The sequence below is a fragment of the Marasmius oreades genome, chromosome 8 (assembly GCF_018924745.1).
Source record: "Marasmius oreades isolate 03SP1 chromosome 8, whole genome shotgun sequence".
NCBI lineage: Eukaryota > Fungi > Basidiomycota > Agaricomycetes > Agaricales > Marasmiaceae > Marasmius > Marasmius oreades.
The window spans coordinates 457,394-484,611 of NC_057330.1; the positions used below are offsets into that span (position 1 = coordinate 457,394).

General features: G+C 47.8%; 13 protein-coding genes and 1 non-coding gene across 17 annotated transcripts; 9 read left to right on the top strand and 5 right to left on the bottom strand.

The window, feature by feature from the left end:
* The first annotated feature begins 2,050 nt into the window (after window positions 1-2,050).
* On the top strand, window positions 2,051-4,875 carry E1B28_012047 (uncharacterized protein). Of its 3 annotated transcripts, XM_043157114.1 has the most exons (10): window positions 2,051-2,249; window positions 2,304-2,525; window positions 2,584-2,621; window positions 2,668-2,743; window positions 2,797-2,882; window positions 2,942-3,390; window positions 3,438-3,607; window positions 3,668-4,126; window positions 4,183-4,296; window positions 4,354-4,875. In XM_043157114.1, the coding sequence occupies exons 2-9, from the start codon at window positions 2,492-2,494 to the stop codon at window positions 4,290-4,292; spliced, it is 1,422 nt and encodes a 473-aa protein (XP_043004480.1). In that variant the 5' UTR covers window positions 2,051-2,249; window positions 2,304-2,491; the 3' UTR covers window positions 4,293-4,296; window positions 4,354-4,875. The 3 variants fall into 3 exon arrangements, with proteins under 3 accessions (XP_043004480.1, XP_043004479.1, XP_043004481.1); XM_043157113.1 differs by having other exon boundaries at window positions 2,676-2,743; window positions 4,183-4,875; XM_043157115.1 differs by having other exon boundaries at window positions 2,676-2,743; window positions 3,682-4,126; window positions 4,183-4,875.
* Window positions 4,876-5,278: 403 nt separating this feature from the next.
* Window positions 5,279-5,437, top strand: E1B28_012048 (uncharacterized protein; the record flags this gene model as incomplete). Its single annotated transcript, XM_043157116.1, has 1 exon — window positions 5,279-5,437. The coding sequence occupies one exon, from the start codon at window positions 5,279-5,281 to the stop codon at window positions 5,435-5,437; it is 159 nt and encodes a 52-aa protein (XP_043004482.1).
* Window positions 5,438-5,517: 80 nt separating this feature from the next.
* On the top strand, window positions 5,518-6,244 carry E1B28_012049 (uncharacterized protein). The gene has a single exon (XM_043157117.1). It carries the CDS (start codon window positions 5,626-5,628, stop codon window positions 5,941-5,943), a length of 318 nt encoding a protein of 105 aa, XP_043004483.1. The 5' UTR covers window positions 5,518-5,625; the 3' UTR covers window positions 5,944-6,244.
* Window positions 6,245-6,580: 336 nt separating this feature from the next.
* On the top strand, window positions 6,581-7,725 carry E1B28_012050 (uncharacterized protein; the record flags this gene model as incomplete). Its single annotated transcript, XM_043157118.1, has 2 exons — window positions 6,581-7,541; window positions 7,613-7,725. The coding sequence occupies 2 exons, from the start codon at window positions 6,581-6,583 to the stop codon at window positions 7,723-7,725; spliced, it is 1,074 nt and encodes a 357-aa protein (XP_043004484.1).
* A 17-nt stretch (window positions 7,726-7,742) lies between these two features.
* E1B28_012051 (uncharacterized protein) lies at window positions 7,743-8,271 on the top strand (the record flags this gene model as incomplete). Its single annotated transcript, XM_043157119.1, has 4 exons — window positions 7,743-7,954; window positions 8,019-8,067; window positions 8,125-8,167; window positions 8,234-8,271. The coding sequence occupies 4 exons, from the start codon at window positions 7,743-7,745 to the stop codon at window positions 8,269-8,271; spliced, it is 342 nt and encodes a 113-aa protein (XP_043004485.1).
* Window positions 8,272-8,502: 231 nt separating this feature from the next.
* Window positions 8,503-9,336, bottom strand: E1B28_012052 (uncharacterized protein; the record flags this gene model as incomplete). The annotated part of the gene is made up of 3 exons (XM_043157120.1): window positions 8,503-8,869; window positions 8,951-9,178; window positions 9,236-9,336. 3 exons carry the CDS (start codon window positions 9,334-9,336, stop codon window positions 8,503-8,505), a joined length of 696 nt encoding a protein of 231 aa, XP_043004486.1.
* A 309-nt stretch (window positions 9,337-9,645) lies between these two features.
* E1B28_012053 (uncharacterized protein) lies at window positions 9,646-10,549 on the bottom strand. The gene is made up of 3 exons (XM_043157121.1): window positions 10,418-10,549; window positions 10,131-10,358; window positions 9,646-10,060 (listed from the first exon to the last, which is right to left on the bottom strand). Exons 1-3 carry the CDS (start codon window positions 10,516-10,518, stop codon window positions 9,700-9,702), a joined length of 690 nt encoding a protein of 229 aa, XP_043004487.1. The 5' UTR covers window positions 10,519-10,549; the 3' UTR covers window positions 9,646-9,699.
* Window positions 10,550-10,650: 101 nt separating this feature from the next.
* E1B28_012054 lies at window positions 10,651-10,743 on the top strand. Its single transcript has one exon. It is a non-coding gene; the product is annotated as a tRNA-Ala (tRNA).
* A 243-nt stretch (window positions 10,744-10,986) lies between these two features.
* Window positions 10,987-14,621, bottom strand: E1B28_012055 (uncharacterized protein). The gene is made up of 9 exons (XM_043157122.1): window positions 14,055-14,621; window positions 13,762-13,992; window positions 13,519-13,680; window positions 13,415-13,468; window positions 13,232-13,360; window positions 13,002-13,181; window positions 12,846-12,941; window positions 11,544-12,794; window positions 10,987-11,476 (listed from the first exon to the last, which is right to left on the bottom strand). The coding sequence occupies exons 1-8, from the start codon at window positions 14,599-14,601 to the stop codon at window positions 11,578-11,580; spliced, it is 2,616 nt and encodes an 871-aa protein (XP_043004488.1). The 5' UTR covers window positions 14,602-14,621; the 3' UTR covers window positions 10,987-11,476; window positions 11,544-11,577.
* Window positions 14,612-19,276, top strand: E1B28_012056 (uncharacterized protein). 2 transcript variants are annotated; one of them, XM_043157123.1, is made up of 22 exons: window positions 14,612-15,143; window positions 15,199-15,256; window positions 15,315-15,435; window positions 15,486-15,560; window positions 15,616-15,802; window positions 15,853-16,005; window positions 16,060-16,102; window positions 16,161-16,284; window positions 16,343-16,365; window positions 16,418-16,574; window positions 16,628-16,648; window positions 16,703-16,779; window positions 16,837-16,878; window positions 16,944-16,964; window positions 17,011-17,092; window positions 17,151-17,302; window positions 17,365-17,549; window positions 17,604-17,752; window positions 17,811-17,877; window positions 17,942-18,098; window positions 18,156-19,082; window positions 19,142-19,276. In XM_043157123.1, exons 1-21 carry the CDS (start codon window positions 15,045-15,047, stop codon window positions 18,314-18,316), a joined length of 2,154 nt encoding a protein of 717 aa, XP_043004489.1. In that variant the 5' UTR covers window positions 14,612-15,044; the 3' UTR covers window positions 18,317-19,082; window positions 19,142-19,276. The 2 variants fall into 2 exon arrangements, with proteins under 2 accessions (XP_043004489.1, XP_043004490.1); XM_043157124.1 differs by having other exon boundaries at window positions 14,661-15,143; window positions 17,942-19,082.
* Window positions 18,414-19,231, bottom strand: E1B28_012057 (uncharacterized protein; the record flags this gene model as incomplete). The annotated part of the gene is made up of 2 exons (XM_043157125.1): window positions 18,414-19,086; window positions 19,146-19,231. 2 exons carry the CDS (start codon window positions 19,229-19,231, stop codon window positions 18,414-18,416), a joined length of 759 nt encoding a protein of 252 aa, XP_043004491.1.
* Window positions 19,062-21,762, bottom strand: E1B28_012058 (uncharacterized protein). The gene is made up of 10 exons (XM_043157126.1): window positions 21,527-21,762; window positions 21,253-21,468; window positions 21,159-21,196; window positions 21,040-21,107; window positions 20,907-20,989; window positions 20,394-20,851; window positions 20,164-20,327; window positions 19,681-20,097; window positions 19,146-19,628; window positions 19,062-19,086 (listed from the first exon to the last, which is right to left on the bottom strand). Exons 1-9 carry the CDS (start codon window positions 21,671-21,673, stop codon window positions 19,417-19,419), a joined length of 1,803 nt encoding a protein of 600 aa, XP_043004492.1. The 5' UTR covers window positions 21,674-21,762; the 3' UTR covers window positions 19,062-19,086; window positions 19,146-19,416.
* Window positions 21,763-23,329: 1,567 nt separating this feature from the next.
* On the top strand, window positions 23,330-23,662 carry E1B28_012059 (uncharacterized protein; the record flags this gene model as incomplete). Its single annotated transcript, XM_043157127.1, has 3 exons — window positions 23,330-23,375; window positions 23,434-23,474; window positions 23,534-23,662. The coding sequence occupies 3 exons, from the start codon at window positions 23,330-23,332 to the stop codon at window positions 23,660-23,662; spliced, it is 216 nt and encodes a 71-aa protein (XP_043004493.1).
* Window positions 23,663-24,210: 548 nt separating this feature from the next.
* On the top strand, window positions 24,211-26,917 carry E1B28_012060 (uncharacterized protein; the record flags this gene model as incomplete). Its single annotated transcript, XM_043157128.1, has 10 exons — window positions 24,211-24,348; window positions 24,406-24,589; window positions 24,647-25,050; window positions 25,100-25,179; window positions 25,244-25,364; window positions 25,423-25,550; window positions 25,610-26,245; window positions 26,310-26,425; window positions 26,481-26,670; window positions 26,725-26,917. 10 exons carry the CDS (start codon window positions 24,211-24,213, stop codon window positions 26,915-26,917), a joined length of 2,190 nt encoding a protein of 729 aa, XP_043004494.1.
* Between the last annotated feature and the right edge of the window lie 301 nt (window positions 26,918-27,218).

Below are 27,218 nucleotides of genomic sequence, written 5' to 3' on the forward strand. Positions count from 1 at the left end.
GGGAAGCAACAGGCGACACCATAACGCACCGCTTCCCAGAAAACCCCCAACATCCGATCGCCACATTTAATGACTCTGAGGAGTCCATTGTCACAGGTGGACAGCACGAAGAGGGGCTGCTAAGCCGACTCGGTCGTACATTCGTGTCCTAATGGCAAGCGAATGGCGGTCAGCGAGTGAAGATATGAGGGAACAGGGATTAGGGAAGCTTTGGGAAGCCCAAAGAGTGATAGAAGTAGAGAGTACGTGTAGTGCAAGAGAACTCGCTGGAGAAATGGAAGATGATAATAAGGGTTCCAGTGTCTCTTCTTTACTCACCATAAGCAACTTCACGGTCTCGGACACGAGAATACCTCCCATGGAAAGGATGATTCGACCATTCCTCTCCTGTTCCTTCCATCCTCGACAATCTCAACACCCGTTGGACTACCACATACACGGTCCTGCACCACCACAAATATCATCAACATGTACTCGATGGCAAGGCACATTGCAATCACTCTCAACCCGGTCCTGGCTCGTTTTGTCGCATCTTCCGAAGTCCCAGCTTGAGAGAGGCAAAACCCGAGGCCTGAGCATACACGAAAACGTGTGATTAAAGACCTCGAGGATCCACTATTGTGCAATTAGACCCGGGTGGTGCTCTCTGCACTTGTTGGGTGCCATCTCGAACCACAGGCCTCGGAGAGAAAGTTGATGCTCCTGAGATCTTGAGGGGCGGTAAGCGTTATTGTTGTAAAGGGAGTTGCGGGCCTTTTCCCTCTTGAGGATCCGGTGTAGGCACTAGCGTTGTCCTTGTGTTCGATTCTGCTCGGGTCCATCCGTGGATCTCGATGAGATTGAACCAACTGCTGGTATACGAAGAATTGGGTTGGTTTCGGTGGTTTCGGGTTAGGAAGGAGGAAAGAGACGATGATTTCAAGTCTTGAAGAGAGTTGTAAATTGGATTCAATTTGTTGGCTGGCTGGCCTCGGGACTGAAATAAAATAAAACGCTCTGAGGTCAGTGTGAGGAGCATTCGGAAAATTTTTTTTTGATGTGGTACCAAGACTCTTTATTAGTTCGCCGGTGTCCCAACTCCCTCGATTAAGCGTCCTCAGAAATTCGGACCCAAAATGAGTCAAAGAAGATGTGTGTCATGTCGAACTGACGACTAAATCGTGAATAACTGAGAAGATGAAGTTGAGGACAAAAATGAGCGGATTTGCTTGGCCTGGGCCAAAGCGCCCAACAAATTCAAACGGCCCGGGTATATCCGCAACCACCTCCATCCAATCCTCCCCGTCGTACAGCAAATGGGAACTACTATTTTGGGTTTCGATGTGTAAAGCACCGGGATATGCAACATTTCATAAAACAGAGTGTTCCCGTCGTTTTGTGGGCTCAACAATTTTTTACAAGCTTCTTAGAGTACATACAAGCTTGTATGTACAATTGTGGCCACCGGAATACACAGGATCCAACAAGACAATTAAAATACAGTGAAGTGTCTGTGGTGATCATGGCGTGACAAGCCAGGAACAGTGTAATTCTCGTTGTAGAGTAGAAATATCAAGACATAGCAAGATGTAAACAACACTGATAAGGCTAAATACAAGTTTGTAGAGACAGGGGAGTGAAAGGTAGTGTAAAATAAGCAAAACGAGTCCCAAAAGTCCCCAATCGAGCAGTAGGCGAGACCGATGGCTTGGCTGTTGCCGGACGTGACGATACGTGACAAAAAGTTTTGCACTTCTCGTTCCACCCTCGGACACTCTCCGAGACTTCGTACAAGTCTCCTAAAATTCAGCTAAATTCAGGTTAACAGTTTGAGCACTAATACACTGTTCTGGTCAAATTTTTAAGACGGTAAGTGGTGTGTGTAAATGGATCTCAGACGTGTTGCATATCCCTACCCAGAATAGTACATCTGGCGTCGCAAAAAGCGAATCGCTAGCGCCGAACGTTACCTTCAATACCGGATCCGTCATTCAGGGCATATTACGGCACATTGCTGAGCGCTGAGCGCCGAACATCATGGATCAAGTCCGAACAGCCTTTCAACAGCTCTTTTCCTCCCCCAACACCACCAGTAGCGTAGTCTCTTCCGCTTCGACATGTTCAATGACTCGTATTCCAACAAAGTCGGAAGCGCAACACTCAACAACATTCAGGGAAACCAGCACATCAACTACTACCTACAACACCAGCATCAATCTGTACCGGCCCATGCAGGTGGAGAGGAATGGAAGAGGAAGATGTATCGAGAGGTGCGTACAATTTCAAGTATTCGAGTCTCCTCGTTTCGCTCACAAGTGTTGTAGTACACCTATGTTCCGGCAGGAAACATCAAGATCATCAAAACCGTTGCGGTGGAACGTGTCTCGCGAAGAGAATACGACAATGACCCCGACTGTCTCCTGTGGCTCGAGCGATCTGACACATCAAGGGCGAATCGAGAAGCACATCTGGCTTGTCTCGTCGAAGGGATGAACGAGTCTTCACCATTTTTATGTGTTGCGTATACTGGAAGCGACGCGCAGAAGGTTATTGCGCGTTTCTCTGTGAATCAACGGATGGATTACTCACCTTCTTAACACCCAGGTCTTCAAACGGGATTGCGTCGCATTTTCTGGTATCAGGTGCGTCTCATTTTGTCGTCCTTCAGCTGGCTAATGTTAACCACAGATGATTAGAAATGCCCATGTAATGCAGCTTCGGGGGTTCAATGATTCTGATATTCCGATGGTCCTCTTTCATGAAGGTGACTGTCATCTTGGGTCGTTAAAAACTGTTTCTCAGATCGTTTTCACGTAGAACTCATCCCGGTACATCATATTTTGCAAAGACACCGCGAACTCTCGATAGCTCTGCGATGTTACTTTGCTTTGCAAGCCAGCATCGTACGTTTCCGAGCTGTTCATGAAGTTGCCATTCTGATGACGAGTCACTGTGGACATAGGCAAAGAAAAGGATAGATGAATGGCACCAGACCGAGGACGACTATTATTGCGTTAATGTTTGGGTTCAACCAAGGAATGGAAGGATCTCGTTCGGCCCACAGGTATTTCGGACTGAATATTTTTCTGTGTATGGCGGTTGCCAGCTTGGAAACTGCACCGACATGCCAGCTCTTCCTACTGACATGTACAACACCAATTGTCTCCTCAAGCATCTTCTCAACTATTCTTCGGACAATTTTTTTTTGTCCGGTCTTGCTTCAACATCCATCACTTACCTGTTGTATCAAGAAAAAGTGTACATCCCTCAAAACGATCAAGTCTGGCTTTGTTCATCTGGACGACCTATTGCGAACTTTCAACCTGGGTCCTGTTGGACTCATTTTGTGGTCCAATCCATCCTTGTAGAAAACCATTACGAACTGATCACCTTGGAAGATGGGAGGACACGGTATGTCATTCGATTATTTTTCGAAGATATACCTAATTAGCGTCTAGGTTATCTATAAAATCAATTGCTTCCCAGCTCTTGCGTGAGAGGATTGTCTCGTTCATATACGAGATGGATGGAGCACTCTCACATCACCTTAGACGTACAACTTGGCTTTCCCAATCATGTAGCATTTTCAGCACAATGAATATACCGAGGCATGAATGGTCAGACTGCAGTGCGTATATCATACTGGCTTTCTGATTCTGTTCAGTTGAATAATCTCTGACATTGATAGCGTTGCTTGGACAGATTTGGTTGGAGCTTATCATTAATGACACCGAGTTTGACTGCGTTGCCCCCGATATGACTCGAATTCCCCATGACTTCGAAACTCAGCATTACCTCTTCGTACTCCCGCCACCTCAAAAGATTGACAATTCTCCCGACGTGATTACTTGGATGTTAGGAAAGGACCTGTACTATTGGTCCTCCGATCCTGATGGGAAAACGGTGATGCCAGAGAGTCGACGCATATCATTGGGGCTTCCTTCCTTTATTCCAGAAGCTTACGGTCTGAACCGAAGCTGGAGTTCTGAGACGTACGACCTCATACGGGCATGGCAGGAGGCGAAAACTTTTGACCCCTCAACGACCGATTTTGCTCGTTCTTTGGACTACCCGATTATGGAACCAATAATTTCCGACCCCGTAGAGGCCGAGGTAGGGCGTTTCAAGGTTCTCTCTGACGGCACTTGTATGTCTCCATTCGATATTCTTAGCATCAGTTGAAATAACTGTTTCATTTCTTAGATTTACCTTCTTCTTTCGGCGGGCTCGGTGACGAGGGCGAAGTTGCTATGGATGTAGACGATTATGGAGCTCCGGTGGTCAGTGCGGGTGGGGATATGGAGGTGGATTAGGGAGGTAGGGCGACAGTCTTAGAGCCAAAGCCGATCAGTCCTCACCGAGGAGTCGTCTTAGGTGGCTTCCGACTTCGTTGGTTGGGTTCTCTTCAAATCCAATCTCTTACCTGGCGAACCTATGTATCGTCATCTCCTCACGAGGGCCGACTTAAAGCAACTCAGTCGACTCATTGTCCAACTTCATCGGTCGTGCGGCGAAACAAGAACGCGAAAACCAGTGTCTTCGCGCACCGTCCAGACTTCGTTCATCCGAGGTCGTTTGGGTTTCACCCGGTTTCCGATGATAACGTCGTTCTACACCATTCTAGTAGACTTCAATATTACCAGCTTGCAAATGGCAATGGACTTGTAGGCTGGTGTCAGAGACTCAGAGATGATATAAAGCATCCAGAGGTTACTAGTGCAAGGAAAGAGTCGAGTTACGCACGCCGAACAATGAGCATCGTTCGTTTCAAAGTTGTAGGTTTCGGTCGTGAGGGGAGAGTGGTAGTCGACACATACTAGTGCAATAAATTTAAGAGTAGTCCAAAGACGCGTACTACAAAGAGAGTGTTACTTCTTTCAAGGGGTGGAATCGAGGCACCATGGGAGGCGCGTCGTGTCACGCCCTCAAGCATTTGCAGCGACTTCGATGGTCGCTCCCCTCCCCTGGCTCTGAAGATACCCTTAAAACTCTATCTCTCTCTCGATATAGTTATTGACAGTACTTTCTCGTGCTGAGCGTTATCATGACAACCTACAAACACCATACCGCACAGGTTTCATGTTTATGCTGGCATTAGGGGAATTCAAAGTTGATTTCGAACGCGTATTTCGACGTCATTTCGAGCCTATTTCGAACTTGATTTCGCCTCGAAATCAGGTCAAAATCAGCTTTCAAATGGGGAGTTCAAAGTAAATTTCGGCGTGCGGCAGGCACTGTGCCAGGCGGAGTTTGAATATTTGAATAGTGCCTCATGTATAGGACCCCGAGAACGACCGCCATGGCCAAACACGAGAAAGACCCCGAACTCCTCGCCATCGCACGCGACCTGAACGGTGTAACATGGTCTGAAGATTACGAGAAGATGATATCTGGCATGATGTACGTTCTATGCCTCCTTTCGCCAACACAATCAATAATGAAAACACTTGCTGCTTGATAGTTATAACCCATTTAATCCTGAGGTCCATATAGTAAGCCAGCATCGAACGCGTGGCCTCGTCTACGATTTCAACCATCGCGATCCACGGTCAGGAGGGTACTTTGAAAAACAAACAGAAACGCTCAAAAGTATGTTGGGAAAAATCGGGCCAAGGACGTACATACAGCCCCGGTTTACCCCAGACCATGGGTGTAATATCCAGCCTGACGATTATCGACACTTCCCTAGTCATCATCAGTGACAGGGTCGCATTCGGCCCAAATGTTTCCTTGATAACCGTATCACACGGCACAAGCCTGCTTTCACGACAGAAATATGTTGGCTGGGGACTTCCTATTCCTATCAGGATTGAGGACGACTGTTGGCTTGGTGCTGGGGTTACTGTTCTACCTGGAGTGACCATCGGGCGTGGAAGTACGATCGAGGCAGGGTCAGTTCCAGCGAGGATGATTAAGAATGTTCCGACGGTAGAGGAAGAGAGAGAGGATCTCAATAATCCGTAGAGGTGGGGATGGGCATAAAATATTCTTCCAACAAGTAGTCAAAACCCAATCAACGAACCCCATCGATCTTCTGGAGTAAAACGAGTCCGGAGATGGTGGAAAACCTGAGCCCAGATGAGATGTCAGTGGATGCTATAGGACCAATTCATGTGATTTAAAACTTCAAAAGTGGTCAGTACGAGCAACAGAAAGAACAGGGTCACGGATCTGGACCGCCGCTCAAACAAACGACGTTCAGAAATGCCTTCGAAGCAAATGGTTCCCTGCGTCTGTTTTCTTCTGAAGTTTGAAGATGAGAGACGAGCCTAGAATTTATCGAGTCTGGAGATGGCGAAATTGAGCGATTGCCGAAATGACCGCTCCATGAACGTACCTAAGCCATTTGGCGTTGTGTTCGAACCAAACTGACGACTATCGTGAATCCTACTTGAAGCTGAACGCTGAACTTCAGTACTGGATTTGCCTCCTACTCCGAGTCCTGGTCGTAGTTGTCAGTGGACTCGTATTCTGTCACATGAGCGCGTTCTTCACCTGATTACATGACGCCATCGCCTTATTAACGCGATCGGTTAGCTTCCGTCATTTCTTCCCCTCGAACTACCTCCATAAAAAACATATACGACCAAACCAAAAACCGATGCACATTAGCATCCTACCACCCGAAACCCTCGAGCAATTGTTTCTTCTCCTTGACCCCCTCGATGTATCCTCCGTCTCCCGGACATCTCGCTACTTCAATGCGCTGATCTATCACTCACCCGACCACCATCTATGGAGGAATTTATATCTGTCACAGCCCTTGGACGATCCTACGTTATGTTACTCTCCTCTTGGTCATCGCTCCACCCCTACTTCATCTTTTGATTGGAAGAAAGAGCTACAAGACGTTATCTTTGCTCGGACTATCGTCGAAAATGGTCCCAGAAAATGGGGGAGAGAAGACAGGAAACGGGCATTGAGGACGTTATTGAAGCTCGTTGCCTTTGTACCACCGTTAGAGTCTTACAAAGAGGACATGGACAGCGATAAAATGTCAGCGAATTTGATGTGGGTTGCAGCGGAGTGTAGGAAGGGGGCGTTGGTGGATCCTGATGCTCCAGGGGTTGGAAGTGCAGGTTTAGGAGGGAAGGAAGACGACGAAGAGCTTCAGTTGCGAGCGAAACTACATACGTATCTCGGGCTGACGCCCAATGATTGGATGGAATCGGCTCAGCGACAATCGAGGATGTTTGTTTATCGGATGGGGAATTATCATTGGGGGAATGAATTTGGACCGTTCCGGGAGGAGAGGTTGGGTGTTGATAGTGGCAGTGTGGATGCACGAGGAATTGGTGATGGCAACACTACGTTGCGAGTAAACTGGATCCATGTTCGCCACATTCATCAGACAATATCCATGGCACTCTTTGAGGGGATACCGGAGGAGGCAAGGGAGAATATTCGCCAACTGGATGTATTTATCTACCAGTTGAGTTTCCCGCACACTCAGCTTATTTTGCCCAGGCAAGAAGCGGAAGATGGGATAGGAAGAGATTGGGCGGGTGTCGAGGGGAAGTGGGAGATCTCGTTCTGTTTTTGTGATCACGGAGATCTGATACGTGAGTTTCTACTTTTCGTTCCCTTCGTGGTCCACATACTAACTGTCCCTTTCTTTCACTCTTCCTCGTAGGCTTCAATCATGCTGTGCGTCACTTCTACCTTGTTCCTTTGGACTGTTCCCGATTTCCTTCTTCCTTCAGCAACGTGGGGGCCCCACCCTGCAATTCACGACTCTCGATCTAATGCAAGTCCTACGAACTATGGCTGCTACTTTTCAGATAACAAAAATCAGCGAAGACCCGAAGTTTCCGGGGAGACCTGTTCTATATTTTGGTGGCCAACTCGATTTAGGTGGTGGTGGAAATCAAAGTATCATGAACGGGATCGTCAGGGTTATGGATGACGGGGAAGATGGGCAAGAGGTGGTCAGATGGAGCTTTGTTAGTGGAGAGTCAGGCAATCCTATTTGGAGGTACGGTTTCCCTATGTTTTCTGAGGGCACCGAATACACTTGCTAATTGTCGCGGGTCGGATAGTGGTGAAGGAGTGCAAATCGGAGGAATACGGTCTACATATGGGGTGTTGGTGGGTTGGGTAGTTGCGTGTGATAGGTGTGAATGCTAACTCTTTTTGGGGGGTCAGGGATCATGGACGACCGTATTCCACGATATCGATGATCCTGTTGGTTCGTTCTTTCTCCCCTGTAGTGCGGTTGCATCTCTTAGCTGATTCCTTATCCGACGCACGTTAGGCCCGTTCTGGCTGCGAAGACGACACGACTCTGATTGAAAAAGAGGAGGGAGCAGGTGTAGATCAGCACGTAAGGCCGTTCCTTTTGATTTGTTTCCCTGGTTGACTACCTAGATATATTACACAGCAAGAAATAAAGCCCCTTTTCACGCTCTGATTTAAACAGTTGTGAACGACACAACGAAGATACAAATGCTCCCTTCATGAGTTTTTGGTTGACCGCTTCAATTTGGAGTTGGGCAGTTTGCACACCACCGGTGGTTTTTATCATCATACCAACGTCTTATCGGGCAGATCTCTATATGGATTACTAGGATCTTCTCTCTCTTCTTCCACCGTCTGCACAGTCTTGATCACCCTCGCCGGACTCCCAACCGCAACAGAGTACGGAGGGATATCCCTTGTGACGACCGACGCCGCCCCAATCGTACTTCCACGCCCGATAGTCACTCCAGGCAGAACAGTGACGCCTGCGCCGATCCAACAATCGTCTTCTATCCGTATGGGAAGTCCATAAGCGACAAATTTCATACGTGAAAGCACGCTTGTCTCCTGTGTTGCCGTAATCAAAGATACGTTTGTGCCGAATGTGACGCGGTCTCCGATGATGACCAGAGATGTGTCGAGAATTGTCAGGCTGGAAGAGACGGTCGATGAGTTGCATCGCGAGAAATTGATGGTGAAAAGAAAGAGAGACGAAGGGGGGGAACAGTCTCACTTGAAATTCACGAAACAGTTACTTCCGAAGACGATGTTACACCCGTGATCTGGGGTAAATGGTGCTCGTATGTATGTGCCCTGTCCGATCTTACCCAGCATCTTTTGGAGGGTTTCCCTTTGTTTCTCGACGTACCCGTCCATACGTAGATCGCGATTGTTGAAGTCGAAGGCGAGTTCGCGAGTTCGGAGTTGGGATTTGAAGATGTCCGGGTTGAATTGGTCGTAGCTACCGGAGGGACGATGTCATTTGTGGCCAATTGGCGCGGATAGACATTGGACGCACTTCATGCCAGATACCATCTTCTCGTACTCTTCGCACCATGTCGCTCCGTTCAGCTCGCGTGCGATGGAGAGGATGGTAGTGTCTTTTTTATGTTTGGCCATGGCAAGTGAATGTCAGTTTTTTCTGGACTTGGTGCTGGAATGATGAGAGATGGGTACGTTGAGGGCTTGTTCTTTTATTCTTTCTTATATCGATCTTCTCATCGTGAAAGTGACTACATCCTATTAATGTGTACATTCAAAAGCGGCCGCGCTCGAACGAAGAGCAGTGTGATGAATCGCGCGAGGCAATTTTATCTTTATCTTATTCTAACATCACACAAAAAAATTACTCTTTATTTGATCCTTTATCTCTTTCTCCTTGCTCAAAACTGCGAGCAATCTTTGGGTCTTTCTGTTACTCACATGTTGGCGTTTCGGGTGCGCAAACTCCCTATCATACAGCTCCATAATATTATTGAACTTTTACATCCTGTCAGGCAAATCTCTATAGGGATTATTGGGATCTTGTCTTTCCTCCTCTACCGTCTTCAAGGTCTTAATCACCTTCGTTGGACTTCCAATTGCCACCGAATAAGGAGGAATATCCCTCGTAACAACCGAACCAGCACCTATCGTACTTCCACGTCCGATGGTCACGCCAGGCATGACACTAACCCCGCCGCCAATCCAACAATCATCCTCTATCCGTATTGGAAGTCCGTACTCGACGAATTTGATACGGGAAAGCACGCTCGTGCTGTGTCCAGCGGTGTACAAGGCAACATTTGGACCCATCTGAACGCGATCGCCGATGATAACTAGGGAGGTGTCGAGGATCGTTAGGCTTACCAATTAATTCATCGCGACCTCGTCAGGTCAAAGCGTGGAAAGAGAAAGAGAGAAGAGAACGTTACTTGAAATTCGCAAAGAAGTTCTTCCCGATTATGATATTACATCCGTAATCTGGTCTGAATGGCGGTTCTATGAACGTCCCTGGGCCGACTTTTCCCAACATCTTTTCGATGGCGTCGGATTGCTTCTCGACGTACTGTTCTGTTCGTGGATCTCGGTTGTTGAAGTCGTAGGCGAGGCAACGAGCTCGATGGCGGCCTTGTAGGAGTTTGGGGTGGAGTGGGTCGTACCTGTGGTGAAGTTGAGGTTAAGAGAGCATTGGAGCACTCCGAAATGCCATGGGACACACATCATACCAGAAACCATCTTTTCGTATTCTTCGCACCATGGTACACCGTTGAGATTGTGCGCGATAGAGAGGATGATGGGGTCCTTGACGTGCTTGGCCATAACGGTTGCCAGAAAAGTGAACGTGGTCAAGCTAGGTTGAGCCTTGAGCTTGAGATTAAACTTCGGCGTATTTTCGGGAAATCCCTCAAACCAATTTGCCAACAAGATCAACCTGGCCCATACCTTCTGGAAGGGCACATGGTGTAGTTGGTTATCACATCCGCTTAGCATGGTCATTCGTGCTGGTATTGCGGGGGGTGCTGGGTTCAATTCCCAGTGTGTCCAGTGGTACGATTTGAAGTGGTTCAACTTTTTTCACGCATGAATGATAGGGATATTATCTAAAGTCGCAATCAAGTTTGAAGCTAAGAAGGGGTAACGGTGAGCCATGAATATCAAGCAAAGGAACAGTGGGTAGAGAACATACATATCACTCACACCCACAACTTCACAATTGTATATAATCCATTTGGTGGACATGGGAAGTATCACTGATGATTCTTCTAGGCATGCATGCATGCGATAATTCATTCGATGGGAGTCGATAACCGGTAAATTGCTACTACAGCAGGTATGTTCAACAGGGACGCGAGAAAATGCACTTTGGTTCAAAGTCCTATTTATATAAGAAGCCGCAGACTCCATGTCAACACCCTGGTAAATATGTCCCTAAATATCTACCAACACCAGACCAACTTCGTCACTTATTGGTATCTGTGCATACTAGATAGAGAACCTGGTGATTATCGGCCACCAGTATCTAGTGTCCGTCGAGAAGACTGAATACTGGGCATTGACCAAAGACATAGCATACTGTCGCGTTCGCAACCCAGGACAGGTGCGACACTGTATTCCACGACTCCGGCGGACGTTCGCGTTCCGGATGTTTCGAAAACTGCCGGCAAGATCGTTGCCCAGGGATCTTTGCAAGGTTTCGAGGTACGAACAGGTCATGTTCATAACCGTCGAAGGTATTACCAACCAATGCGACTCCTCTTGAATCTTCACGACCAAGTATCTATCAGAGAAACCGGGAGTCAGCAATCGGTACACTTAAATCAAAAAAGAAGAAACTTAAAACCTACTTAAAAGCGAAAGCGAGACTTAAAATGGGTCAAACTAGAAACATTGCCTCTTGCGAGGTTGTGTCCGGAGCTCCTCCTCATCTGAAGACGATGAGCCTGGCTGCTTCCGACGAACTGCTCTTGACATAGAGGTCGATTTCGTGGCGGTTCCAGGGTCAAACGACTTCAGCTGAGAAGACTCAGTCCGTTGCCTCAGACCTGTTCTCAACTCCTGTTCGCCATCTGTTGAAGCTACCGTTTTCGTTATTTGGAAAGTCGAGTTTGCCTTTGACAGAATAGATTGTTCCGAAGAAACGGGCTGCTTGTGCCATTTCAATGTTGATGGAACAACGCCCAAGCCGCCGATTTCCCTCGTTGACTGTGACCTGGGCTTCCGCTGTTCGGTGGTCGTCGTAGAATCTTGTTGTGTAATTGACGACGAGCTGTGGGTTGAGGAACTCCTTTCTTCTTCCGAATCCGAATCCGAATCCAAAGAATGGAACTGCGACTGTGGCTGCTTCAAGCTCGGTTTACGTTTGAAGGTAATAAATCTCCTCCTAGGCTGCGTAAAGAACATGTGTGGGCGACTCCTCGTGGTTGCCGCAAGTGCTCCCTGTTCCTCATCTCTGTCTAGAGAAAGCCTATTTGTTACTTTGCTTTCAGTTTTCGAGGGCACAGCTATGACGTCAGGCTCTAAAGATATGGTTTTCGTAGGCCTCGAGGAAGTAAATGTTGCTTGAAGGGGAGGGCTGCGTTTGTGAGCGACGCTAGATGAAGAGGCCGATTCGCCATCAGCCGCAAGAGATGCAGGGGGCGCCGATGAATGGGATGTAGGTGCTGTGGTTGCTACGTTGGACTCATGAGATGAAGTACGAGTGGTTGACCGAGATGAAGGGTCAGGTTGCGCGGTAGGGGCTAACGACAAGGAAGGTGATGAAGGCGTGATGCTCGTATTAAGGACTACTGGTGAAGAGGGCGGAGCGGTTAATATCGCGTCTTTAGCTGGAGGGTGACCGTGACTAGCATTTTGGGAATTCGAATTTGACCGGGACGTCAGAGTCGGGGGATCCTCAGACGAGGGACTGGCGATTGATTCGAGGCTATCCTTCTTGTCCAGACCTTCTGAAATGCTATCCGCTATGGCAACCAACTGCCACCCCAAATGATCGCAAGTCTCCAAGATCGTTTCACTGGAAGCCTGTTTTTTACCGAGGGCCGTGCTGACGCTGCGGAATTGTTGAACGAGACGTTCGATGTTGCTGTGGATGAGTGCTTCATGGATTTAGTCAGTGTGAAAAGCCTTAAATCACAGAGTTTGCTCACCCAAGTCAATGTTGGGCTGCTTGTCCTTGCTTCTCAACTTGATTGCTACAAGTTCATTGATAGTCTTCTCTGTGCCTCCTTCAGGTTTTCGTTCCGCTGCGAGAAGAATAAAGTCATCATTATCTGGTGTCTCGATGCGAACTGAGAGCCCCTAACCTGATAGCGCATCTTCCATCTTATTACAAGCTCTCGTCTTGGCATCCAACGACATCCGGATTTGTCGTAGTTCGACCTCGCGAGCCTCTGCCTTTGCTTGCCATTCACCCTGCAGCTGACGCGATTGTTCAATCTGGCGTTTCAGTTCTTCTACCGATTGTTCCACGCGTATAATTTTATCTATTGCCTGAATGAGAAGTTGTATTGTGATCAGTGTTCCAACGACTTACCTTTATAGTCTGTCAGAATCTCCTCGTGGTGTTGTCGAAGTATCTTCTCTTTCTCCGTGCTATCCTGCTCTTGAAGACGGCACCTTTCTTCTATCTGATGAACTGTATATTTCATCTGCGTAATTTCAGCTGTGGAATGGATGAGAAAACTGATGATCTTGTAGACTTTGAATAATGCCTGACCTTCCAAGCCCCTTTTTATTTCATGTTCAGTTTCCTGGCTTTGTCGGAGTTGTTCTGAAAAAGTATCAGAATAACAGCTTCAGACCCGCGCTACGCAGCCTGACCTTCAAATTCCCACTTCGCCTCCTGATGTCGTTGTTCCGCGTTTCTTTGAACCCGCTTTAACGATTTCGCATATTCTGCAATACCTTCCACCAATGCCTTCTTCTCGTAAGCCCAGCGCTCCAAACTTGACCGATTAGTCGCGACCGCCGTATAGTAGTCCTCTTTACAAAGCAAAAAATTAAAAATTAAAAGAAAAATGAGACGACCGCATGACGTTGCGTGCTGAGTTGAACACTGCTGACCTTCCAATGCCCTCCGACTGTCAGCCATCGCCTGTAGCTCCGCCACCTTGGCTCCCAGTTCGGCCTTAAAATTTGCTAGTTCCCTCATCTTCTCTTCCTCTCGCTTGTTCCAATCATCCTCTCTTCCTTTGATCTTTTCTTCGAGTCGGGCATGAGAACGACGCAGATCCCCTGTTTCACGACGGTTGATTTCAAGTTGTTGATTGAGATCCGTGGTACGAGCAATCTCGTCTGTGGACAGAGAGCAATTTAGGTAAATGTTGCGTAGAGGGCTAAGGGCTATTGCGGCTCACCTTTTAACTTGTACTCGGTGTCGTTCAAATTTAGATTTGCATCCTCTAACTGTCCTTCCAACTGCTCTATTTTGATTTGTAACTCCTTTTTGTCCTGATGTAGCTGCATTATAAATGTCCGGAAACTCTTCAGCTTCTCTTGGAAAACTCGGGAATCGTTCTGCGATGCTGGGTTATGATAGTTGGAGATGAGAGCGGATTCTGTCGAAATGGTGGTCTCTTCTCTCAAGAGTACTGATCCATCCGAGTTCAAAGCGACTGACGTCTGGGTAGTAGACTGGGATGGTGGTTCTAGTGCAGTCACCGGGTTGGTATACTCTGGCCCGGTGGCTGCTACAGCTTTAGAACCAGCTGAGCCGGGAACGGTATATTGCGCATCGAGAGATACAGAGATCGTGCCAGAATCATGATCAAGTGATTCAGGCAGTGGTGCCAAGGGTTGTACTTCCACGCCGGCGACAGGGGATAGGGATCCGGAGATGGATTGTGCATTTATGGAAGAATAGGCAATTGGCTCAAGGTTATGGCAGCGGTCATGCTCGATCATGGTAGAGGGGCAGAATGAACCAGAGCGGCATGCCAAACCGTGGTCAGGTGACGAATCAACATGTTCAGTCCTCACCATCTGCATCATGATCATTGGCCAACACGAGAATGCTGGAAAGTTCGTTCGAATGGAGTCAGAATGTTTCTTGAAGGAGTCTCTACCCGCACCCCAATAGACCCCGAGAAACTCTGTAGATCTGAATGGACGAGAGAGTTCCGCATGATACAAACTATACACTCCCTCACTCTAGCAAAACCGACAACGTTCCGCAAAATCTTGTTCACGCATCGAGGAACGGGCCGCCTCATAACTATTCTATTCAACTCCTGGTCGAGTGCTCCTGACGACATTGGTAGTGGGAATTCTTGGCCCGAAAATAGAGTGGCTTTCAGGAAGATCAGCGTTTTACCGTCAAATGACTGGTATGGTGACAATACCATCTGATGAATGGGTCATGGGCGTTTTGTATAGTGGTGGGGAACTGGGAAGTATTTAGAGGCTTTTTGAGATGGGTCATGGGCGCAAAAATCTTACGCAGAATGGTGCGTCAACGTTCGCGTTCTTGTCCTGGTGTTTTGTTCTAATGGCTCTTGACAGTGGAAGTTCACCCCTCTGGTGTCACTTTCTCTCATTCTTCCGCACTGCTTTGGAACTCGTGAGTCACGCCTTCAGGGAGCTAAACTTCCTAGAGGCTCAATTTACCTCGCGTCTAGTCAGCCCGCCGTTATTCGGACGCGTTCCAACAGGATCAGTTAAGCCTACGGGATGGGCTCTTGGCCAGGCTCGTGTTCAAGCAAATGGTTTAGCAGGACATATTCGAGATTTTGGAGCCTAGTAAGGAATATATCTACCCGTTACATTCGATGCAGACGTTTTTTCCCCAGCGTAAAGGGCTCTATTTGGGTTGAAGGTGGATCCATCGAGTATAGCGCAATGCACGAATCGGCACCGTACTGGTTGTAAGTATATCATCCAGCCTTTCCCTTGGTAGTCGGAAGTCTGAAATCACCCCAGTAACGCCCAGGTTGCTCTAGCATTCCAACTTGATGACGTCCGTCTCAAGGGTCAAGTCAGAGATTTTCTCGATTGGACTCTGGATCACCAACAATCAGATGGTTGGATCGGGCCAGAACCGCTCATTCCCAATTCGACCGTCCCGCGCCTCACCTGGCCTCGATACCTTGTACTGTTCGGTTTGATTGTGAGTATATTCTGCAGTACTGCTTGAACGAAGAGCTTACTGCAAACTAGCAATACGCAGAGGCTGACCCATCTCAAACGGATAGGATCGTGAACGCGATTCATCGCTTTATTCCGCTTGTTCATGCCACATGGAAAGCAGGGAAACAGGGTGATCGTTCTCTTGGGGGAGAGTTTGACTACCAATTTGTGAGATGGGAAGAGGTGAGGTTATGGCCCCTTGTCGTTATCTTACCGGTCAACTGACCACCATGCCAGATGGTGTACTCTCTTCAGTGGCTATACGACAACCATCCTAAAGGTAAGGTTTTCCACACTTTCAGCGGAAATAGTCTCATTCATTGCACCACATCATCTAGGGCAAGAAGACCTGTTACTCGAAACTATGCAACTCCTGAGGGATGCGGGATTCTCGTGGAAGAATGATTGGTTCCAAGAATCAATCTTCCCGAAAGAAGCTGCTACGAACCTTAACATGTCAACGTTGGTCTATGTCCCTTTCTCTGCATTCATTAGAATCTTAATCTTATACCCCCGGAAGTCATGGCGTCAACACCGCAGAAGGTTTTTCGAAACTCCATAAACAAATATCATTCTCTGATACCCCATTCTGCAGCTTTGAAGTCGGAAGCTCTTGCTTTCCGCTTCACGGGAGATCCAACAGATAGACAAAATACCTTTGATCGAATCGACATGCTCTACAGATACCACGGCCGTGCTTCTGGTACTTTTGCAGCCGATGAACATGTCGCTGGTCTCAATCCTTCTCGAGGGTGAGCCTTCAAAGGAGATGTCCTTGGCCGCTATAGCTTACGCAACTCTTTAGGACTGAATTATGTGATGTCGTGTATGTCAATAGCATGCGTCCGTCCTCTCTTTAGAACTCACATCCTCTGATTAGGGAACAGATATTCTCTTTTGCTACTATTTACGGTATCTTCGGAAACAACTCTGTGGCCGACAGAGCCGAGAAACTGGGTGCGTTCAAATGGTGGTCGTCGCTAATCATCGTAAAACTGACTACCCGAAATGCAGCTTATAACGCGCTTCCTGCTGGTATCATGTATGACTGGTGGTGTAAGCTCACTCACCCGTTCGGTTTCGATGAAAGTTAACACGGCGTATTCCTTTTCCCTATTCAGCACACCAGTATGACCAACAAGGTTTGCCTTTCGGTATCCGTCGATCTTTTGACTAACCGTTCGATAGTGAATCAGATTTGGACTAAAGTTATGGATCCCCCTCCATGGGGAGACAATGGACCGAACTCCAATGTCTTTGGTTTCGAACCGTACGTGTTATTGGCCGCTTTTCATCTGCGTAGTCTTACCTTTGATTCTTTTCGATAGGAACTACCCTTGCTGCACCGTGAATCACCCTTCTGGGTATCCCAAGTTCTGGGCGCACTCTTTCTTCACTGACAAGTCAGACTCGTCTCTGTTGCATGTGTTCTTGGGTCCTTCCCAGTTCAAAGGAACCATTGATGGCAACGACGTAACCGGTGAGCATTTACTTACTTTCTGCTTGAAGTAGATGTGACGAGACCAACCTCATCTCTGATAGTCTCTGTCGATACTCTTTATCCATTCGGAACATCTCTCACCTATCGAATTACGGCGAGCAAGGCGTTCCCGTTCAAGATTCGAGTACCCGGATGGGCTCAAACAGGGAAGAGCATGATCGCGGTGAACGGAGGCCAAGCAGCGCAGCTTCAAGCAGAGAATGAACATGGGTTACATACTGTCCAGGTATAGTTCATTCATCACCCTGTTCGTCAAAGACCCACTCCGATTTCCTTTTAGGTTCCTCGAGGCACTAGCAAAGTGGAGGTAACCCTGGATGCACCAACAGTCATCGAACCTCGTTTCAACGGCGCGGTCTCTGTTACTCGCGGTGCACTGAACTTTGCTTTACAACTGTCAAATAACGAAACCTCGGCGCCTGGACTTCGGTACGCGACCCCGGTTTTTTCCCTAGATGTCATGGGCTGAAGGCGAGTTTGAATTTAGGAGCGCCCAGGCACTCGCAGACGTGAGAAGGCTGTATCCAAACGCTCCCCCCGAGTTTTTGACGCCTGTAAGTAACGAAGTTTTTTTCTATTTTCGCCGTGTTTGAACCGATATGCCCATTCTGTAAACAGACCGATAATCATACGACTGACCACACCCTGCTGCCTACAAGTGAATGGCGTCTCGCTATCGACCCTTCCACGCTCAAGTTGGTCGATAAGTCTGCCTCGACGACGAGCTTACCAGAACAAGTGTGGGCACCTGGAGCACAGCCGCTGTGGTTCACTGGTCAGTCCTTTTCTTTTGTGTCTACGAAGTGGAAGGTATTTGGCTGAACAACAATAGCGCAAGCTTGTCAGATTGAATGGGGCTTGGAGAAGAACACGGCCGCAGCCCCGCCTCAGAGCCCTGTTGCATGCGCTACAGACGAGAGATTTGAGGTCAAGCTGGTGCCTTTCGCCGCTGCGAGGCTGAGATTGGGAGAAATGCCGGTTATGAAGGTTTAGTCTTGGTCGTGCATAATGGATCTGAAATTGTAAAATTACATGCTGTACCGGAAAACAAGCTAACTTCCTCTTGATACCGAAATGATTATACACCTTTCTATACAATCGTTTCGTACTCTGACAATCTCTCAATTAGTCTTCCCCATCTTCCACCATGCCAACTGGCAATATCCTTCCATTCCTCGCTATCCTCTCCCCACAAATGCCTGGGCCAGATGACCCATCCGGCGACAACGAAATCAGCAAATGTGATCGTATCATTCCCCATGATGAAAGTATCGGTATCCTCCATCCAACTAGCAACAACTCCCCAGGTATCCTTCCACCTTTTCCACAACTCGACTTTCTTTTCACCCTTGGGATATAGATCCTCCATCGCAATACTACCGAACCGCTTCGACCGATCTTCCTTGAAGAATTCAAAACTTCGGGGGTTGAGAATCAAAGCGACTTTAGGAATAACAAATGATGCCATTTTCAGATGATTGTCCTCGAATTCGTCATAAAACGCGGCTTGGAGAGCTCGTGTACCTGGTGGGAACAGACGGGGGGTGTCGGGGTAGGTTTTTTCGAGGTAGTCTGCAATGCGTGGGGAATCAGATATCGCTATACCCGTGGACGGATCGCGGATGACAGGTAACGTGTAGAGGGGAGTTCCATCGGATTTGGTTGTCGTTGGTGCGGCACCGATGCGCTTGCATGTGGAGGCTATGTCGGGATATTCGACCCAGATCGTCTTGTACGGTATACCCTTGTAGTTGAGACAGTACCTTACGTGGTGTGAGAGGGTGGTACTAAATACTGGATAGGGGATCGAGAGAATAGGTACCTCGTCTTCCAGGTATTCGGAGACCAGGCAATGCCTGGCAGCTTTGACGGGATGTCGTAGAACTCCAAGATAGTGTCTGGGGACATTGATGTCGATGATGGTGGTTAGGAAACGAAGGGTATGGTTATGGTACGGGCCTCAAGACTTTATAATATCGGGAATTTCAATAGAAACTCCACATGACCAGATATGTAACCCATCAGATTGATTAGTATCAAGAGATTCGCTATCCCTAATGCATGCTATTTCGTGATCTGCGCGTTGGTTCACGCTAGTCCACCTCCATATTCGCGTTTGAGTCGAGGCCAAGGCGTTCGAATAGAACAGAGCATTTGTCTAGTTCCACGCTCATGCCTTCGATTGTAGCACTATTCTCGCTCGCCTTTGTATATCCCCCATCAAGGCGAGTCCCAGTAGACGTGAGAGTGCCCATGTCCACAAATTCCTCGTTTTGAGTACCCGTTCCGGCTTCGAAAGTAAAATCTAAGAAAAGAATGATTATACCAACCTGAGCGGGCGCTCGAACTGAACATACCTTTATCGCCGGATAGAGCCTCATTCGAGACAGGAATGACTAATTCAAGGACAGGAAAGCCCAAGGAACGAGTAAACTCGGTCGTGGTGGGATCAAAACCCTTTATCTCTTGCCACTTCCAGATGAAATGGTAGACGTCAGAACTCCAAACATTCGAATATAGTCCTGGATGTTTGGGAACGAGGGAAGGAAAACCTAGGTGGATGCGTTGACTCTCTGGCATAATGGATTGTCCAGTAGCATCAGAAGACCAGTAATACAAATTCTCTCCACGCATCCAAGCGGCAATATCGGGATATCCGTCAAAAAATTGTAGTGGTGGGAGGACGAACAGATAACACGGCGTCTCGAGGGCATTCACAACATGGTCATATTTTTCAGGAACAAGTTCCAGGTAAAAACAGTCGCCGTGTAACGCTGTTAGAGGATCAAAGGTGAATTAGATGACTATTGGGCAGGCGGTGACTAGTGACTGTCGCTCACCATAATTCGACCACTCATCCGGGGAACTATGTAACTTGCTGAAGATGCTGCAAGCTTGAGATAGCCACGACAAATGGCTCGCAGGCTGATAAATATGTGTGCCCATATCCAATTCGAAACGAAAGTTAACGCAATCCAGGTTTCGAGGCCGTTTGAGCAAAAAGCTTAGAGCATGCTTGAGTGTATGCCGAGGGAACAGGCGGCTGCCAACTTAAAAGTGAACGGCTTACCGCGTCATCCCGCTTTCCATCACCATCGGCTGGTCTTGCGCGTAGTATCTCCGGCGGAACTTTTCGTCATACACAGAGAGGGAAGCCCGATGTGTCCAGTGGGACTGGAACTTCGCCACGGGTTGACCAGAAGAATGTACCCAGACATGATAGTGCTTAGGAAAATCGCCAACTGTCTCTGATGAGTGATAGCGTGTCGGCGCGGCCAGACTGTACAGAACTGACTGGCTTGAAGAATATTCAGCCAAATACCTGAGGAGTATATCTATGTTGTAAAGGTTAATGGGGAGAGCAGGAATGTTCAAGCTTCCGATCTGTGAATCTAGAGAAACATAAAACAATTTGGTGGGCCAAGGCCCTCGTGGACCTAAGGTTACTGTTCCTTTCCTCGGCTGAATCCACACGCCGTCACAAGGATACGACGGCGTCTGATGCCAATCCTGCACGGCCATTAGGGCCTGGTGTGGTGGCATTGAATGAACGGTGTAGCGATAGTCCATGAGCAGTACCCACCATGCCTGCCTGCAAAGAAAAGTAACACTTTAAAGCTGGTGAATGACCGTGGCGTTCCAGAACATGGCGCACAGGGACGACTTCTGTTTGGGAGGGTTAGAGGCGAACCGTGTGGACCAATGGAGAGGCGTACCCTCTTGAAACATGATCATTGGGATGTCTGAATCGTTGAAACCTCGTAGCTGCACAAAGTTGCCGTGTCTGAATGAGTAACCGTCAGTCATATAGGTGCCAAATAAGAACAAAGGGTACCTGATGCGAGAGAATGCGATGAGATCCCGTTTGAAGACCTATTCGAATAAGTAAAGTGAGCAAAAATGTCGGAGTTTTATCCTAAGAGTCTGACCTTCTTAGCATCGCGACCGGTATACGCAACACTCAGGAAGGGGGGAGAGTCTTCTCTATCACCGATGAGACACGCTGAATGAATAACTCTTTTCGCCCTGAGACCATTGAATTGTTCCTGTTCCTCCAGATCGCCGTTTTCACGTTCACCTCTCCAAGCTTTGGATTCACCGATCGTTCTGAGGATTTTGATTCTCCCGGCTGGAATTCGGTCATACTACAAGTGGTATGAGTCGAATCATGAATGAGGATGGCCGTGAAATTGAAGTCCATACTTCCTGAGACAACTTCACTTTCCATTCTTCCGGAGAACCTATGCGCTGACTTTCATGCTGCGATGGGTACCATGTATTGTATTGATTTCCGTAGATTGTGTTGAAGGTTCCGCTGGTGATGTTGTTATGAGCCGAGTTGTTGAACATCCTAGAGGGGTGAGTTCATGTTCATGGAGGTTGTGGTTGAAACTATTTCGACTGCATGACAGCGGTGTCAAGGTGACTAGATGGATAATAGATAGATTACACGGCTTGGTTCCTGAATTTGGAACTGCCGGAATTACTAACAACCTACAGGAGCGGATATCTGAAAGTAACCAAGAGAATGAGCCCTCAAGGCCTCAAAGGTGACATTATTGGACACAAGTAGCACCAAAAAGAACTCGATTCCTTGTACATTTGTGTGTTCTATGCAAATAAATGGAAATTGTTTGAGTATACTAGTCGGCGTCAATATGCTCGCCATCCCGTATGCGTTCCTCCACTATAACGAGACGATCTGAAATAACCTCAGAGTTTCGCCTCTGATTCCCTGATGCTGTACTCCGTCTTTTCCCCGTCTACCTCCCAATCCGGCGCAGGACTGCGGATGTGCGGCTGCGCGTCGAGCTGAAGTCTTGAACATAGTTTCAAACGCGAACACGGGACCAGATCCTTCTGTCGGAATTTCGCAGTCAGTGCATGTGTACCGAGCCCAACTGAGAAAACGAATAACAAAGACGGCACGCGATTAGCAGAATATCGAAATCAAAAATGAGAGATACGAAACTCACATTGCTGATATATTGGCCAAAGAACTCTAACCCTCCCTATATCAGGATGCCAAACAGAGACCGATAGAACAAGTAGGGATTACTTTCAATAGCGTTCGCCAGAAATGATGCGCTGGAGAACTGTGAAAAGGTGAGGAAAGTGGTATGACAGATAGAGGAAGAACGCACGAACACAGCAGACGCCTACTTCGGACTTCCTTTTGGAGATGTTGGGAAACTCATTCCAGGTAGACGTACTACAAAGTCATTTTGTGGTACTCCGTATAACAAGAAATTGGAACTACTAGGCGCACCTGATTCTACTATAACCCTACTCCGTTCAGCAACCAGATCAACAGCCTTCTGAGTCCATCATTAAACGCAGGAAGCCGTCAACAGTAAGAGGCAGGGAAAAGGGAGAAGAGAATGTGGTGTGAGGAAGAATTGCGCGGCGTGTTTGGGCAGGCCCAAGACTCGTGGACCGTTCCGCTCACAGACCTGAGGAGCGGCTAGGTCGACTCTCGGACGGGCATTCAAATATTCATGTTCAATTGAAGATCTTGACACGTCCGTCCCTCCCAGAGGATTCTGTGAGTTCAAGTTTTTTAAAAGCTGAACAGATAAACTTAGCAACTTCGTACCTCTGAAAAAATAATAATATGAGTCTAGTGAAGTAGTATAAGGGATCTAGGACTCGACCGCTGGTTTTGCTTGAAAATTTTTTAATCATAGAGAGCGAGCAGAGTGGTGCGTAGGAAAGTGCCGAGACCGTGACAGAACCTTGACTCGCAAATCGTTTGTTCCTCATCGATTCATCATCCAACCACTATGCCTCAGGTTGTCGACGCTTGCAATACCCACGAACATCAACATCTCAAACGTAAAGCCGCGAACCATTGCCATTTCAACAAGTTCCATCGGAGGAAACCCTAGCACCGAGGTGAATTTTAGCGTTCATATCACTAGCGGATCCATTGTCTAAGGCTACCGTGGGCGTTCAAGATCAGGACTCAGACTCCAGTTCATCACGACAGGCTATGCGTAATCTTGGATGAAGAAGACCAATGCAATATGTCATTTTGGGAATGCTACCGCTGGTGAATAAATTACACGCCATTCCCAATCCACTCCAAATAACCCGAACCCGTGCGAGAGATTGTGATCCGACATCCGGACAAGGCGAGGAGGACCTGAAGGTGCTAATTATAAAATAAACTCAACGTCCTACATCGTTAACGCTGCAGATACATGTCAGCCCAGCACATTCCTAGATTTTGTAGTCTCAAGAACAACTTTATCCGCTACCCACAAACTGATCGATTTGTTGGATTCCGCTTCCGGGTATCAATCTTCACCTTCCTTCCAATCGGCACTGTTCGACTGAGAAGGAGTTCGATTGCACCAAAACGGAGGTCGAGACCCCTAGCAGCTTTACTACTGTACCTAGTAGTACCTAGTAGTGTCAAGAAATAACAGCCTTCGGTGAGTTGTAACCCCGTGAACGTCCTTGGACAACTGTAACATAACACGAACTCTCCATTCCTCAGCTTATCAACGACCCGCTACGTTCCTTGCACTGGCTTATTTTCCTTTAACCGACGTCGAATCTCGGATCTCGACTCAGTTCGAAAGTGAAGGCACCAGGTCCTATGAAGATTTTGCAAGGAACGCCGTCAGTTCCCCTGATTTCTAGTTCTACTGCACTCCCTAGGCGCGAAACCTGTGTCACGGTTAAAGATCATCTCCGGTGACAGAAGGCACATACACCACTTCCTTGGACCTGTACGCTTCGTACCCTGTCGATTTTCAAGTATATAAGTCGCGTTACACCTGCACTCAACAACCATCGAGTCAACTCGAGTCCTTCAGTTATCAAGTCGCCACGACTTCGATCACTACTTATTCCTCTGTATCCAACATTTCATCGTCAAAATGTCCGCAGACTTCGATCCCGCAGCTCGTATGGCCAAAATCTCTTACGAAATCCGTGAAGCCATCCGTGCTGCTCTGCCAGCTCCTCCAGAGCAATTCTTCACCGTGATGGTCCCAGGGAAGGTTCTCAATCTCAAGGTTAGCCCTTTTGACGACCTCGAAGAGGCCATCGATTAACGCTTCTCTCTTTTTTAGGAATACATGGGTGGCTTCGACATCGACGGCAACGAGACCACACCCGTTCTCCCTAGTAAAACCGAACTCGCTCAGGCCATGCTATGCGATGATATGCCGACCTACTCTACCATTCAGCTTGGCCCCACCGGGAGATCTGTTGCTCGTAGCTACGGAGCGGCACTTTCTAAATTAGTACCTGCAGGTAAGACGCGGTTGAGACTGTCTGTGCTTTTCCTTACCTGCCATCTTATTCCGATAGGCACCACCGTTGGAGTGGACACATCTGGGAAGAAACTTAGCGACTCTCAACTGCGATACAAGAAGGCCATGGAATGGCTCACTGCTGAAGACCCCAAGACGCACCAGTCCCGAGTCGAAACCTACACCAAGAAGCAGTATGCCTATACCAAGGTCGTCGAGGAAAAAACCAAGGCGTTCAATACAGCACTCGAAGAGGCAAAGCGTAATGCTGTCGATCCGAGCAATATGGAAAATGTTCGTGCCATATACGACAACTGGGTCAATGAGAATGCTCGAACGTACAGGAACTTCGTGCAAGCTGCGTATATGGACTGGGTTATCACGGGGAAGAAGGAGGAGGTCGAGTACTACTTCTCGGTTGTGGATCAGGATTCGGCATTGGCGAGGGTGGAGCAGAGCAAGGTTAGCTTCTATGCAGGACTGTGATAGGTGACTTATCCCTTGATTTCAGGAAGCCATGCGTGCTATGGTCATACAGGATTCCGATGGCTCCGTTGAGTACCAAAAAGTTCGCTTGACTCCATCTTGCTGGTATGTTCCTTTCACGAGATTACTGTTACTGTTCAAAGAGCACCTTTAACTCGGTTCTACTTAGGGCTGCCTACGCGATGAAGAAGGCCAAAAGCGGTACTGACGGTGTTCGTACTGTGGAATGGTATACTTGGGAAATCTCGAGGCTTCAGAAAATGAATGCCTTGCTCAGGACGCTGGAGGACGTACGCTAGAAAATCTTCTCCTCATAAACGTATGGTTGGCTAATGGCCATTACTACAGCTTCCAGAGAAGGACACCAACAGCGTTCCCCAGAGTGATACCAAAGTCAACGAGAGCCTTAAAACTGTAATCAAGGCCTTTGTAGAAGCAAGCGACGCATATAAGAACACGGAGGCAAAGGAGGACGCGTAAGTCTCGTTCTGTTCTTTTGTCCTTCGTTCTTGAACCGAAGGTTGCACGATGGCAGGACACCTAAGGAGAAACAGGACGCTTTGAAGACTTACACCGACGCGAAAACGAAGATGCAAGAGGAAATGGAGAAGGCCAGTAACTCCGAGATCCAGAGTCTCTCTAAACTCTCTGGAAATGCTGAGGAGAAAGTGCGGCAGCAGCTGCGAGGCACAACTGGGCTTGCGCAACGAGAGAGGATACAGAACGAGAACTTGATCGCAACCTACATATCAGATAGGGACGCTCTCATGACTGAGAAATCGAAGGGAAAGAATGGGGTTGCGGAGGCTCTTGCTAACTCTGCAGATATTCCTAAACCCGCTCCCGATCCTGCGTCGAACCAGCCGAAGGACAAAGCACTCGACTTCTTCACGCCCATCAGTCTCGATATCTCTGCTTCTAGCTCTGAGGATAAAGCGTCTTCAAGCGCTTCGGCTATGTCGTTTGGGGCGAGCTATAGCTATGGCGTGTGGTCCCCGGTTAGTGCTAGTGTGGAGGGTAAACACTCAAATGCGAACTCGAAGGCGGAGCACAGTATGGCGAGTAACTCGTGCAAGATATCTTTTGAGTGTATGAGGGTGGATATTACGCGGCCGTGGTTGAGGGCAGAGCTTTTTTATGATGCCGATTTGACTGTTCCTCCTGGAGAGTTGTACGTGCCCTTGAATCGTTTCTTTAGTTTGGTCACTAACCGCCAATATGTGGGAATTTTCTAGCATCTCTCCTGGTGTCGGTCGCATGCGGGATTTGATGGAAGCGAAAACTGGTCAAAGCCCGGCAGACCATACTACGGAAATGAGCCGATACAGCACATTCCCCATGTATCCTACTGGTAAGTCATCGCATTGGTAAGTTTAAGTTTACCCGTCACTTATTCCGCTTCACAGCTTTCCTCCTGGCTTGCAATGTCGTTCTGGAGATTAGTGGTGAAACAACCCATGTCCAGTCACATTTCTCGTCATCCTCGACATCTGCAAAAGCAAGTGTTAGTTATGGACCGTTCAAGGTGTCTGCCGATTACTCTCACACGGAGTCTCAAGCGAGTACGAAATGTGAGGCGACTTCTACCGGCTGTCGGTGGGTATTCTTGATCTCGATGTGTATTTTGTCAAAAGCTGATATTCCGATCAGTATTACGATGAAATCCCCACAGATCATTGGGTGGATCTCTCAAATGCTTCCGGCCCTCCCACGTCTGACACCTGAACAGCAACAAGCCATTATTGCGAAGCAAGAAGAGTTGAAAAATGCGAAATTGAAGGACGATATCAACAAAATGGACGCAAAAAAGGAGGATAACAAAGCCAAGGAGACAGAGGCGTAGCTTGTGATTGAAGGTTGATTCGAGTTGTGGTTTCATATAGATTCCCGTGGACAATGACGCGGGGACGGTTCAAAGTTTTTCTTCAATGATCGTCTTGGTACTATGTCAATTACTCTTTCTTAATTCTAATACTCTCGATTCTCCCAACATCGGCATAGTTGAGTGTGAGCAAGCTCAACTTTGCTTAGCTCAGTGGTACGCGCCTTCACTAGTATACATATACATTGAGTATCGTGAAGAGAGAGTGGTTGTTAAGTCGGCCGCAGTTTCTTTTTCTCGTTTGTTATCCACAGTCGGTCAG

Bases quoted from the DNA above. Each gene is read 5' to 3' on its own strand.
- E1B28_012058 (XM_043157126.1), bottom strand. From the start codon at position 21,673: ATGTTCAACAACTCGGCTCATAACAACATCACCAGCGGAACCTTCAAC. The intron at 21,108-21,158 runs GTACCCTTTGTT...TTACTCATTCAG, and splicing joins ATCGCATTCTCTCGCATCAG to ACACGGCAACTTTGTGCAGC. The intron at 20,328-20,393 runs GTAAGCCGTTCA...GCATGCTCTAAG, and splicing joins ATGGAAAGCGGGATGACGCG to CTTTTTGCTCAAACGGCCTC.
- E1B28_012055 (XM_043157122.1), bottom strand. From the start codon at position 14,601: ATGATCGAGCATGACCGCTGCCATAACCTTGAGCCAATTGCCTATTCT. The intron at 13,993-14,054 runs GTGAGCCGCAAT...CTCTGTCCACAG, and splicing joins CACCGAGTACAAGTTAAAAG to ACGAGATTGCTCGTACCACG. The intron at 12,795-12,845 runs GTGAGCAAACTC...AAATCCATGAAG, and splicing joins GCAGCCCAACATTGACTTGG to CACTCATCCACAGCAACATC.
- E1B28_012053 (XM_043157121.1), bottom strand. From the start codon at position 10,518: ATGGCCAAGCACGTCAAGGACCCCATCATCCTCTCTATCGCGCACAAT. The intron at 10,359-10,417 runs GTGTGTCCCATG...ACTTCACCACAG, and splicing joins AAGATGGTTTCTGGTATGAT to GTACGACCCACTCCACCCCA. The intron at 10,061-10,130 runs GTAACGTTCTCT...TTAATTGGTAAG, and splicing joins AACTTCTTTGCGAATTTCAA to CCTAACGATCCTCGACACCT.
- E1B28_012056 (XM_043157123.1), top strand. From the start codon at position 15,045: ATGAATGGGTCATGGGCGTTTTGTATAGTGGTGGGGAACTGGGAAGTA. The intron at 16,366-16,417 runs GTTTTTCGAAAC...CCCATTCTGCAG, and splicing joins TGGCGTCAACACCGCAGAAG to CTTTGAAGTCGGAAGCTCTT. The intron at 16,965-17,010 runs GTTTGCCTTTCG...ACCGTTCGATAG, and splicing joins ACACCAGTATGACCAACAAG to TGAATCAGATTTGGACTAAA.
- E1B28_012047 (XM_043157113.1), top strand. From the start codon at position 2,097: ATGTTCAATGACTCGTATTCCAACAAAGTCGGAAGCGCAACACTCAAC. The intron at 2,622-2,675 runs GTGCGTCTCATT...ACAGATGATTAG, and splicing joins GTCGCATTTTCTGGTATCAG to AAATGCCCATGTAATGCAGC. The intron at 2,744-2,796 runs GTGACTGTCATC...GTTTTCACGTAG, and splicing joins GATGGTCCTCTTTCATGAAG to AACTCATCCCGGTACATCAT.
- E1B28_012049 (XM_043157117.1), top strand. From the start codon at position 5,626: ATGGGTGTAATATCCAGCCTGACGATTATCGACACTTCCCTAGTCATC.